General features: G+C 37.6%; 1 protein-coding gene across 1 annotated transcript in view; it reads left to right on the top strand.

The window, feature by feature from the left end:
* LOC102279153 (ankyrin repeat domain-containing protein 26-like) overlaps window positions 1-13800 on the top strand; it is an 83443-nt gene that overhangs the window by 31792 nt on the left and 37851 nt on the right. The window contains 6 exon segments of the mRNA XM_070365006.1: window positions 8511-8544; window positions 8827-8962; window positions 10664-10877; window positions 11581-11678; window positions 11681-11768; window positions 12378-12510. Coding sequence (XP_070221107.1) covers window positions 8511-8544; window positions 8827-8962; window positions 10664-10877; window positions 11581-11678; window positions 11681-11768; window positions 12378-12510 — 703 coding nt within the window.

Here is a 13800-nt window from a genome sequence, read left to right as displayed (position 1 = left end):
TCTATATTTTGAGGAGGGAAACATTTTCCATCTGTAGGATACAGTAATATTTGTAATTCAAATCCGTTTGTCAGCTGCAGATAGGTAGTGACACACAATGGCCTCATCCAAGGAGAGGCCTTTAATATTTTCCATAGGATTTGACCTCAAAGTGTTTGCGACTATCTTGGAAGAGCTGGCACCCTGATTGTGGTTTAGGCAAGGAAGACCGTGTGTGGTCCACCATCGACTGCGCTACACAACCAAGTCCCTCTGCTTTGGAGTGAATGTGTCAGTCGGTCCATTCACGTTATCATCTTTAGTGTCTAAATAAGAGTCTGTTCTTGGCTCCACTGTCATTTCTTTAACCAATACCCTATCAACGAACTTTTCACATCATTTACAGGTTTTCAATTTGTAAAAACTGTGCCATCAGTTGTTAAAACACTTTTGAACACATTAAAAAGTTGTTTCTTTAGAACAAACTTATAAAAGTCTCCTCTCCCCCTCTAAAGAAAACAAACTTTTCCTACTGACAGTAGATATTCTGGTTGTTGGTAGTGATGTCATTTCCTCGAAAGATCACTAGGTTAATATATCACTTCCCTGATGGTAAGGAGGAAACTATAGGCAGTTCAGAGACCACATTTTGGATGTCATTCTTCTGCTTGTGAGAAAATGAGCATTCTGCTCTGTGAGTGTCCTGTTTCAGTACAAGGAACTTTTGAAAACAGTGATATATATGCCATAATATATATATATTAGTGATGATATTGTGTTTTTCATTGTATTTCCCCCATCTTACTATTTTAAACATTATGAAGAGATATGAAAGTTATTGCTGTAGCAAATAATCTCATGATTTTCTAAGAAGAGCTCTCTATATTTTACCTTATTTACCATTAGTGTGTGTACCATGAGTGAAATAAGAGGCTTACTTTGTATGTTTGTACTAGAGAAGTAACTGTGGTTTGATGTAAGAGGACTACTAGAGTCAGAAGACCTGGCAAAAAGCCTGCAGCTTATTTATATTTTTAACTTGTTCCTTTCCAGTATTATAGCTAATGAGTTAATTGATGTTTGTAGAAGTGCTTAGTACAGTTATCAATAGGTATAATTCTTCTAATTGACTGTTAAAATGTTAGAAAGATAGCATAGTCTCAAAAAAGATTTTTTATGAAGTTTAGTCTGTTTAAATATATATAGAGCTAAGGCTCTTACTGTGAGGTAGCTGTATAGGTTAGGTATCAGATGCAGTGTTTTATAAGCTAGCAAGTAGTGTTGTTTATTGAATTATAGTTGATTTACTGTATTGTGTTGTTTCAGGTATTCAGCACAGTGATTCAGCTATATATGTATATGTGTGTGTGTGTATATATATTCATACACACACACATATATAGGGCTTCCCTGCTGGCTCATGCTGTAAAGAATCCGCCTGCAATACAGGAGACCTGGGTTTGATCCTTGGGTTGGGAAGGTCCCCTGGAGAAGGAAATGACTTCCCATTCCAGTATTCTAGCCTGGAGAATTCCATGGGCATAGGAGTCTGATGGGTTACAGTCCATGGGGGTTAAAAAGAGTCAGACATGACTGACTAACACACATGCACTAACACACACACACACACATATTCCTTTTCAGATTTAACTTGTAGAATATTAAGTGTAGTTCCTTATGTTGATCATTGTTGGTTATTTTATATATCAGTTCAATTTCAGTTCAGTCGTGTCTGACTCCTTGTGACCTCATGGACTGCAGCGTGACAGACCTCCCTGTCCATCACCAACTCCCGGAGTTGACTCAAACTCGTGTCCATTGAGTCGGTGATGTCATCCAACCATCTCATTCTCTGTCGTCCCCTTCTCCTCCTGCCTTCAGTCTTTGCCAGCATCAGCGTCTTTTCAAATGAGTCAGTTTTTCCCATCAGGTGGCCAAAGTATTGGAGTTTCAGCTTTACCATCAGTCCTTCCAATGAACATTCAGGACTGATTTCCTTTAAGATGGACTTGTTGGATCTCCTTGCAGTCCAAGGGACTTCAAGAGTCTTCTCCAACACTACAGTTCAAAAGTATCAATTCATACATTTCATATATACTACTGTGTATATGTTAATCCCCAAATCCTAATTTCTCCCTTCGCATACCTCCTTTTCACCTATGGTGACCATAGTTTGTTTTCTATGTCTGTGAATCTCTTTCTGTTTTGTAAATAAGTTCATTTTTAGATTCCACATGTAAGCAGTATGATATAATACTTGTCTTTGTCTGACTTACTTCACTTAGTGTGATAATGTCTAGGTCCAACATCCCTGTTGCTACAAATAGCATTTCATTCTTTTTTATGGTGTAGTAGTATTCCATTGAATAAATGTACCACATCAGATGCAATTTTAAAGTGTAGTCAGATCTATACATCTTTGGTTTAAGCCTTCCCAAGTTTGTTGCAATTCAAAGAAAAGCCTTTCCAGTTCTGAGCTTCTTGAAAAGTTTCTTGGGGTTTCTTTTTTACTTTCATGTATTCATTGTCTTCAATTAAATTTTTGAACTTTTGGGTATTTCTGCTTGTATAAAGTCTGAGATTTGTATTGAACCTTATTTTTTCCATTTGGAGACACGGTTGGTGCAGTCTTTTCATTGTATACATATAGAGGTTAGTCTTTCATTTCAGAAGAAATCATGAAATATCACTTTATTGAGTACTAGCTAAAAGTCTCCTTTGTTTCACTTAGGTTTCTGTTAGTTGTGAAGAAGCAAAAGATCTGCTACACAAAAACCACATGCTGCACAAATTGCCATGCTAAGACTGGAGATAGATGCAGTGAAAATTCAGAACCAGGAAAAGGAAAAGAAATATTTTGAGGTCACTGAAATTGTAAAAGGAAAGAATGATGATCTTCAAAAGGCAATAAAACTGAATGAGGAAACGTTAACCAAGACTATACCCCCACTATACAGGCCAGCTTAATGCTCTAACAGCTGAGAATACAATGCTAAACTCTAAGCTGGAGAACGAAAAAGAAAGCAAACGAAGACTGGAAATGGAAGTGGAATCCTACCGTTCTAGACTGGCTGCTGTGTCACACGATCATGATCAATGTCAGACATCAAAAAGAGACATGTATCTTGCCTTCTGGAGAGCAAGAGACGAGTGGTTACACTTGCAGGTAATGAAGTCCGATGTGGCTAATCTAAAAGATAAAAATGAGATGCTTTCCCAGCAACTTTCTAGAGTGGAAAGTAAGCTCAATAACCTAGGAATTAAGCTGCATCACACTAGAGATTCTCTTAGAGAAAAGATTTTGATGTTAGAAAGTGTCCAGAGAGACCTAAGCCAAACAGAGTGTCAAAAACAGGAAACTGAACACATGTATCAGAACGAACAAGGCAAAATGAATAAATATATTGGAAAGCAGGCATCCTTAGAGGAGAGATTATCTCAACTCCAGAGTGAAAACATGTTGCTCTGACAGCAACTGGATGATGCACAAAACAAAGCCGACAGTAAAGAGAAGATGGTCATTAGCATCCAAGACCAGTTTCAGCAGATCGTGAGAAAACTTCAGGCCAAACGTGAGAAACAAGGTCTGATGCTGGAGGAAAGAAACAAAGAGTTAATCAAGGAATGGAATCATTTAAAAGAGAGAATGTATCAGTACAAAAAAGAGAAAGCAGAAAGAGAAGTGAGTATCCAGAAGAAGAAATTCTCAGACTTCATGAAAGAAAGTTCAAAGTGATTCTTGATTCTGGCTAAATGTTGAATCTAGTTGAACATAAAGAATACATAGGCTGTGAATCTATGGTCTCTAAACCAGCCTAAAATCACACCTTGTATCCAGCAAATAAAAATTAGGCCCAGGAGATGCTTTACTTTGAGTAGAGACATCGTATTGCTTATGAAATGTTAAAAGATTCAGTTCTAAATTATTAATATAGATAGTGTTAGTAGTTTACTCTTTCACTATTAGGATAATAATTTTAATCTTGATGTTACCACATTTAAGTATCATGATGAAGCAGATAAATGAAATCCTTAAACCTAAGATTAATATTTCAAAATAAGTTTCAGTTACATGGATTACCTTGACAGTCAAGTCCAGGTTTCCCAGATGCTATATGTTATGTATTGTACTCTGGCTTCAGTAACTTGTCATACCTTTCTGTCATATTTGTTGGTGCAATTTTAATTTTATGTGTATCAATTTGAATTAATTTGGGAAAATTTCAGCCTTGAATCATTTTTTCTTATGGCCTCTCAATTCTTTCAGTTCAGTTCCGTCACTCAGTCATGTCTGACTCTTTGTGACACCATGAATCACAGCACGCCAGGCCTCCCTGTCCATCATAAACTCCTGGAGTTCACTCAAACTCACGTCCATTGAGCCAGTGATGCCATCAAGCCATCTCATCCTCTGTTGTCCCCTTCTCCTCCTGCCCCCAATTCCTCCCAGCAAGAGAGTCTTTTCCAGTGAGTCAACCCTTCGCATGAGGTGGCCAAAGTACTGGAGTTTCAGCTTTAGCATCATTCCTTCCAAAGAAATCCCAGGGCTGATCTCCTTCAGAATGGACTGGTTGGATCTCCTTGCAGTCCAAGAGACTCTCAAGAGTCTTCTCCAACACCACAGTTAAAAAACATCAATTCTTTGGCACTCAGCTTTCTTCACAGTCCAACTCTCACATCCATACATGACCACAGGAAAAACCATAGCCTTGACTAGATGGACCTTTGTTGGCAAAGTAATGTCTCTGCTTTTGAATATGCTATCTATATTGGTCATAACTTTCTTCCAAGGAGTAAGCGTCTTTTAATTTCATGGCTGCAGTCACCAACTGCAGTGATTTTGGAGCCCAAAAAAATAAAGTCTGACACTGTTTCCACTGTTTTCCCATCTATTTCCCATGAAGTGATGGGACCAGATGCCATGATCTTCGTTTTCTGAATGCTGAGCTTTAAGCCAACTTTTCACTCTCCTCTTTCACCTTCATCAAGAGGCTTTTTAGTTCCTCTTCACTTTCTGCCATAAGGGTGGTGTCATCTGCATATTTGAGGTTATTGATATTTCTCCTGGCAAACTTGATTCCAGCTTGTGTTTCTTCCAGCCCAGCATTTCTCATGATGTACTCTGCATATAAGTTAAATAAGCAGGGTGACAATATACAGGCTTGATGTACTCTTTTCCTATTTGGAACCAGTCTGTTGTTCCATGTCCAGTTCTAACTGTTGCTTCCTGACCTGCATAAAGGTTTCTTAAGAGGCAGCTCAGGTGGTCTGGTATTCCCATCTCTTTCAGAATTTTCCACAGTTTATTGTGATCCACAGTCAAAGGTTTTGGCATAGTCAATAAAGCAGAAATAGATGTTTTTCTGGAACTCTCTTGCTTTTTCAATGATCCAGTGGATGTTGGCAATTTGATCTCTGATTCCTCTGCCTTTTCTAAAACCAGCTTGAACATCTGGAAGTTCACGGCTCACGTATTGCTGAAGCCTGGCTTGGAGAATTTTGAGCATTACTTTACTAGCGTGTGAGATGAGTGCAATTGTGCAGTAGTTTGAGCATTCTTTGGCATTGCCTTTCTTTGGGATTGGAATGAAAACTGACCTTTTCCAGTCCTGTGGCCACTGCTGAGTTTTCCAAATTTGCTGGCATATTGAGTGCAGCACTTCACAGCATCATCTTTCAGGATTTGAAATAGCTCAACTGGAATTCCATCACCTCCACTAGCTTTGTTTGTAGTGATGCTTTCTAAGGCCCACTTGACTTCACATTCCAGGATGTCTGGCTGTAGGTGAGTGATCACACCATCGTGATTATCTGGGTCGTGAAGATTTTTTTGTACAGTTCTTCTGTTATTCTTGCCACCTCTTCTTAATATCTTCTGCTTCTGTTAGGTCCATACCATTTCTGTCCTTTATCAAGCCCATCTTTGCATGAAATGTTCCTTGGTATCTCTGATTTTCTTGAAGAGATCTCTAGTCTTTCCCATTCTGTTGTTTTCTCATTTCTTTGCATTGATCGCTGAGGAAGGCTTTCTTATTTCTTCTTGCTATTCTTTGGAACTCTGCATTCAGATGCTTATATCTTTCCTTTTCTCCTTTGCTTTTCACTTCTCTTCTTTTCACAGCTATTTGTAAGGCCTCCCAGACAGCCATTTTGCTTTTTTGCATTTCTTTTCCATGGGGATGGTCTTGATCCCTGTCTCCTGTACAATGTCACCAACCTCAGTCCATAGTTCATCAGGCACTTTATCTATCAGATCTAGGCCCTTAAATCTATTTCTCATTTCCACTGTATAATCATAAGGGATTTGATTTAGGTCATACCTGAATGGTCTAGTGGTTTTCCTACTTTCTTCAATTTAAGTCTGAATTTGGCAATAAGGAGTTCATGATCTGAGCCACAGTCAGCTCCTGGTCTTGTTTTTGCTGACTGTATAGAGCTTCTCCATCTTTGGCTGCAAAGAATATAATCAATCGATTTTGATGTTGAACATCTGGTGATGTCCATGTGTAGAGTCTTCTCTTGTGTTGTTGGAAGAGGGTGTTTGTTATGACCAGTGCATTTTCTTGGCAAAACTCTATTAGTCTTTGCCCTGCTTCATTCCATATTCCAAGGCCAAATTTGCCTGTTACTCCAGGTGTTTCTTGACTTCCTACTTTTGCATTCCAGTCCCCTATAATGAAAAAGGACATCTTTTTGGGTGTTAGTTCTAAAAGGTCTTGTAGGTCTTCCAGAAACCTTCAAATTTAGTTTCTTCAGCATTACTGGTTGGGGCATAGACTTGGATTACTGTGATATTGAATGGTTTGCCTTGGAAACCAACAGAGATCATTCTGTCATTTTTGAGATTGCATCCAAGTACTGCATTTTGACTCTTTTTGTTGACCATGATGGCTACTCCATTTCTTCTAAGGGATTCCTGCCCACAGTAGTAGATATAATGGTCATCTGAGTTAAATTCACCCATTCCAGTCCATTTCAGTTTGCTGATTCCTAGAATGTCAACGTTCACTCTTGCCATCTCCTGTTTGACCACTTCCAATTTGCCTTGATTCATGGACCTAACATTCCAGGTTCCTATAATATTGCTCTTTACAGCATCGGACCTTGCTTCTATCACCAGTCACATCCACAACTGGGTATTGTTTTTGCTTTGGCTCCATCCTTCATTCTTTCTGGAGTTATTTCTCCACTGATCTCCAGTAGCATATTGGGCACCTACTGACCTGGGAGAGTCCTCTTCAGTATCCTATAGTGTGATTAAATTGACTAGTTTTCTGTGATTATGGTTTCAGTGCGTCTGCCCTCTGATGTCCCCAGTACCGCTAGAGGCTAACAATGTGTGAGCAAGGCTTGCAAATGGCAGGGGAGATGCTCTGCACTGACTTGAATTTCAGTCCTCTGAGCAAATCCAGAGGTTTGCTGTTGTAGAATCTAACCAGATCCTTCCAAATACAGGCTTGAAAACACAGGCTGCTTGGCTGCCTCTTCTTCCTTGAGGGGCTCTCTGTCCCCACATCTTGTGTCCCTTGCATCTTGTGAACTCCTTCTTTACAGTGTGTGAGAAAAGCACACTGAAGGTCTTTGCTCAGGGCTTTTTCCCTGGAGCTGGGGCTGAGCTAGGGCCCACACTCACAGGGGAAAGCAAACCACATCCACATGTCTTTGCTCTGACAGAGCTCTAGTGAACCTAAGTCTGTCAGGAACATTTGTGGTAGGCTTGGGTCTACAGAGACACAGTCTGTGTGTGAATCTGAGAATCTCGGCATACTCTCAAGTTGGTCCTCTGGACAGATCTGACAAACAAATGGGTTTGCTGCTTCTGCTTCTTCTGGACATGGAATAATAATATAGATTCATTTGCTATCATATTACTTAAGAAGACTTATTTAAATACTACTTTGTCAGCATATTTTCAAACCGCAGTGTTGAAGCCAGATTTCCTGAGTTTGAACTCTGGGTCTGTTGTGACCTGCTGTGTGGGCTTGGGCAACTTACTCAGCCTTTCTGTGCTCCGTTTCTTCCTATGTAGAGGACCTAATGTATTACCTACCTCCCAGAATGTTTGTGAGGATTAAAATGCCATTAAGACATATAAAGTGCTTATAATAATGCATAGCAGTTGCATAGGAAGTCCTCAGAAGGCTAATATCATGGTTATTAAAAATGGGTTTCTTTCTTATAAGGACTTAAGGAATACTTCCCAGATAGGTTTTATTGCTGTAAAACATAGTTCTTATTGAAAATAACAACTGCAAGAAATCCTGGTATACTGGTTCCCTTCACATAATGCAAGTAATGTTATGTTTTTCCTTTTATGTTTTTCCTTTTCTTTGATCTAAATTAAATGCTTTATTAGTATTATAAATGTAGTTTGTTTTTCCTTTAATGTTACTCTTTTTTGTTGTTTTAATGCTTTTATAAAAAACTACTTACCAATGCAAATGCAAAGATTTTATATAAAAAACAAAGTTTAGGTATTTGTATTTTTAAGTATTTAATATTAGCCTGAAAAGAATCATTTGTTTTTTTAGGCCTGCAAAGAAAACATCTAATGAAAATAATAAGGTATAGTCAAAAAGTTAACTATAAAAAATATTTTCCTAGTAAAAAACACTTTGTAAAAGGAATAGTAGCAAAATATAAAATGTTCCTTTGTTGTAGAGACATTTACTTGGACAACTTAATTTAGAAACACTATTGATAAAGTTATCCTTTTGATAAAAAAAATCTGTCCTTTTAAAAAGTGTCTGTTTTTGCTTTAATGAAGAGATATTTATCACCTTTGTACAATTAGTATGTTCTATAAATATTTTAAGGACATTATGAAATAGTATTATTTATGTGTAGGTCAAAGAACAAATTAATTCTGTGGATGACCTTGATGACTTAACTCAGTCATCTGAAACAGCTTCCGAGGATGGCGAGTTGCTTTACTATAAGAATTCCATGTTGCTAATTGAACAACTTGACACAGGGTGTAAAGGTAGGACTGCAGTGTAAATATAAATACAATGCCTGTTTGTGTATGGTGTAGTAGTAATCTGTGTACACCTTGTCTAGTACTGCTCTGGAGCCAGGGATGTGTTACAGTGCTGTGCATCTCAGAAATAGGTTCTGTATTAAAAGAACATGAACGTGAGTGGATACTCTGCACCACAGGCCTGTGATCATTCTCACTCACTGTACCTTCTGTTGACTCTTCTTTCCTGTGCCTTCACCCAAGGTCAGGTTAGCATCACTTTCCTCCTGGAATAACTGAAATAATCTCAGAACTTCTTTCCCTGCCATTCTACCTCCCGGAACCTCAGTCCACACAGCAACTACAATTATTATCTATTTTTAAAAATTCAGATCTCATCCTGTTACCCCTTTGCTTAAAGCCCAACTGTTGCTTCTCTTTGCTTCATGGTTAAAGGTCACAATTGTCTAGTTTCATCTTGTTTTATTTTTTACCCTTCTTTCCACATGAATTTTAGCATCAGTGTGTCAATTTCCTAAAATGTCTGCTGGTCTTACATTTTCATTTTCCTTCAGTTCAAAATACTTTGTTATTCTTCTTTTCATTACCTCTTTGATCCAAGGTTATTTAGATCCGTGTGATTTAGTTTCCAAATATTGAGAGTTTTCCAGAGATCCTTCTGTGCTCTTGCTTCTCATGATTTGTTAGGTGCATCCAGAGGGGCCCTCGGGCTAGGGCTGATTATTTCCTGCCTTGGAGGCAAGACCTTACTGACTATCCTGTTCATTTTACTGTAAGGAGAAATTTTTCGAGCCTGGCTCATGAGAATAGATAGAATTCCTGGGACTGAGTGAGCACCAGTTACAGGTTCCAATAGTCTTTTCAGATGGTTTCTCCCTGGTCTCAGGTGGTTTCTCCCAGATAGGCGCTGTTCATTCCTCTGCTGAATACCCGAGGGGCTCCTCCTCAGATCTCCAGGGTTCTTTTTCTCTCTGTCCCACTCTCTCCTCTCCCGGTTCTGATCTGTGATCTCTGCCCACTTTGGTTTCACCAGACTGTCAGCTTCATCACCTCCTGTCAGAGAGTCTGGATGACTCAGCTTCCATTCCTTCTCCCCGTGTAGGGGCCTGGAAATTCTCCCCAGGCAGTGAGCTGGGGCGTTCCTTAGGCTAACCTGGTGTGTTTCCGGGATCATTGTCCTTCACTCCCTGAAGTCCTTTGTCATAAAATCATTGTTTAATGTATTTTGTCGGCATTGTTTTTGCTCGCTTCACTCAGGAAGATAAATCAGTAGTTGTTCACTCTGTCTTGGTTAAAAACATATGGCAGCTGGAGACTGTCCACAAGGTTGTTCCTCCTACTCTACTTACTACTTCCTGCTCATCCTTCATTTCTCAGTGTGACATCTCTTCCCCAGGGAAATCTTTCCTGGACCCAGTCTGTGTCAAGTTCTGTTATGTGATCATAGAACTCTCTTTTCTTAGAGTATCCTTCTGAGTTCATAATTATTTTATTTATCTTTCTCTTTTATTAGACTTCAAGCTAAACAAGAGCCAGGGGAGTCTGTTTCATCTGCAGAGCTTAGAATAATGTCTTCCACATTATAGACACTTAATATTTGTTCAGTGTGTGGATGCGTGTACGTGAAAGATACAGTCCTTTATACTCAAAAATTACTCACATAAATTTTTTTTTGTTTTTATCTTTGTTTTCTTCATCATGTAGATTCTGTTAGCTTGTTGAAAATCCAGGATACGATTCTTTCATATGAAAGATTAGTAGAACTTAAAAAAAGCCACTGTGAACTGCTTAAAGGAAAGATTAAAAAAATGGAAAGTAAGGTTCGTGGGCTACAGAAAGAGCTGTCAGAAACAAAAGAAGTGAAATCACAGTTAGAGCATCAGAAAGTGGAGTGGGAACGTGAGCTCGGTAGCTTGAGGTACTGTATATCTCGCTTTTAAAGAAATATTTGAACTATTGTTTCCTTTAATACTGCAGAGACGTAGACGTGTTATAAGGACTAACTTATCCTCTAGGATTTTACAGGGAGAAAGTGTCACTAGTATTGTGGAGTGTGAAATTCTTGGAAATAATATGGCAGGTTCTTAACAGTGAATGCTTCTGATAACTTAATGTATGTTTTTCCAAATCATCATTTTCATGACCATACAGAAGTCCACCATAATGGAAACCTTATTAATTATTTAGCAAATTGACTTTCGGTTGTTTTTCACTTTTCTGTATTATATTTAATACTACAAGAAATGTTTTTTCTATAAATTCATTTCTACCTTTCTAATTATATTGAATACATTTTCTTTAATAATGTCGTATTATTTGGTCAAAGTATGAGAACTTAAAAAAGGTCTTTGATCTATATTTCTAAACTATTCTTTAAGAAGTTTATATTACTTTACATTCCCACCACAGATGTATACAATAGTAATTTTTCTCAAGACAGAAAAAAAAATGTATGCAGTTTTATTCTTAACCCTCTGCATGAAAACTGTGAGAATTATTAAGTGTTTTTCATTATATTTTCCCCCATTTTACTATTTTAAACATTATGTAGAGGGAATGAAAGTTATTGTAGCAGTGACTAATCTCATGATTTTCTAAGAAGGACTGTATAAATTTTGCAGATTCACCTTAAAGCAAGAAGAAGAGCAGAGAAGAAATGCTGATATGTTGTATGAAAAAATTAGGGAGCAGTTAAGAAGAAAAGAAGACCAATATAGTAAAAAGTTGAAATGAAACAGCAACTTGAACTCACTCTCAGAGCACTAGAAATGGAACTGAAGACTGTGAGAAATGATCTGAATCAGGTAGAGCAATCTTTGGTGAAATTTTCAAATTTCTGACACTATTTCGTCAATATTATTTATAGTATCCCTTTAATTTAATATGTATTTTTAGGTTTAGAACAAAATTGTTATCTTAAGTATGAACTGTGACATTTAGAGCTTAAATTATTAATTTCTTGCCATTCTTGGCTTCTAATAGATGCTCTGTGTATGTTTTCTCAGTGGAGGAATGGACATAAATCAAGCTTAATCATTAACATAATGATTGGCATTTTTGATACATTAGGCAAAGTAGTATTCTTAATTCCAATCCATGTATTAATTTTGGCTTTTTTATGTTAAAATACAGGCTAACTTGCATTGACACTGTGAAGAAACTAGTGAAGTGCTTTGTAAAGAAATTTTCCTTCACAATACTATGTCTGCTTATGTTTTTGCTCTGTGACAAATTTAGCAGGCATTTAAATTAAGATCTGAGTTATTCATGTGGAAATAAAGATCCTTGTGCTTAAAAAGGCTACTTCCTTTAAACAGTTTTTTTCATTTTAAATTCTTCTCCTAAGCTTTTAACTTTTTTTTTTTTTTTTTTAATGGTATGGGCCCAAAACTTCATATAATGTCTCTCCAGGTTATAGAAGAGCAAAAAATGACACTCAGAAGCAGCTTTCTCGAGAACGGAATGCCAGAATCTTACAGGATGGAATTCTGGCCAATCACCTTGCCAAACAAAAGGAGATAGAAATGGCTAATAAGGAAATGAACTCTGAGGTATTTTCTGTAGTCATTTTCAAATATGTGTATATGTCTCTGTGTATGTATATATTTTAAAAACCAACACTATACATCATAGAAAGTGTAGAGGATTTTGAAAGCCTATATATCTATGCTTTGAGGAGGGAAACATTTTCCATCTGTTGGATAAAGTAATATTTGTAATTCAAATCTGTTTGTCTGCTGCAGATAGGTAGTGACACACGATGGCCTCATCCAAGGAGAGGCCTTTAATATTTTCCATAGGAATTGATCTCAAAGTTTTTGCAACTATCCTGGAAAAGCCGGCACCCTGATTGTGGTTTAGACAAGGAAGACTGTGTGTGGTCCCCCATCGACTGTGCTACCCGACCAAGTCCCTCTGCTTTGGAGTGAACGTGTCAGTCACTCCATGCACGTCATCATCTTCAGTGTCTAAATCAGAGTCCGTTCTTGGCTCCACTGTCATTTCTTTAACCAATACCCTATCAACGACCTTTTCACATCATTTACAGGTTTTCAATTTCTAAAAACTGTGCCATCAGTTGTTAAAACACTTTTGAACACCTTGAAAATTTGTTTCTTTAGAACAAACTTATAAAAGTCCCCCCTCCCCCTCTAAAGAAAACAAACCTTTGCTATTGACAATAGATATTCTGGTTGTTGGTAGTGATGTCATTTCCTTGAAAGATCACTAGGTTAGTTTATCACTTCCCTGGTAAGGAGGAAACTATAGGCAGTTCAGAGACCACATTTTGGATGTCATTCTTCTGCTTGTGAGAAAATGAGCACTCTGCTCTGTGAGTGCCCTGTTTCAGTACAGGGAACTTTTGAAAACAGTGATAGATATGCCATAATATATATTAGTGGTGATTATTGTGTTTTTCATTGTATTTCCCCCATCTGACTATTTTAAACATTATGAAGAGATAATGAAAGTTATTGCTGTAGCAAATAACTCATGATTTTCTAAGAAGAGCTCTCTACATTTTACCTTTGTTTTTGTCATTAGTGTTTGATGTACCATCAGAAGTGAAATAAGAGGCTTACTTATGTTTTTAACTTGTTTGTACTAGAGAAATAACTGGTTTGATGTAAGAGGACTTCTAATTGACTGTTAAAATGTCAGAAGATAGCTGGTCAAAAAGCCTGCAGCTTTTATTTATATTTTTAACTTCTTCCTTTCCAGAATTATAGCTAATGAGTTAATTGATGTTTGTAGAATTCAGCTATATGCTTTGGAGAAGGCAATGGCACCCACTCCAGATAAGGTTAGTTAGTTTGTTGTCATATTTCAGACCTTTCATG

Source organism: Bos mutus, chromosome 29 (assembly GCF_027580195.1).
Source record: "Bos mutus isolate GX-2022 chromosome 29, NWIPB_WYAK_1.1, whole genome shotgun sequence".
Lineage (NCBI taxonomy): Eukaryota > Metazoa > Chordata > Mammalia > Artiodactyla > Bovidae > Bos > Bos mutus.
Note: the sequence above shows the minus strand (reverse complement) of the source record. Positions and strands in the feature narration are given on the sequence as shown.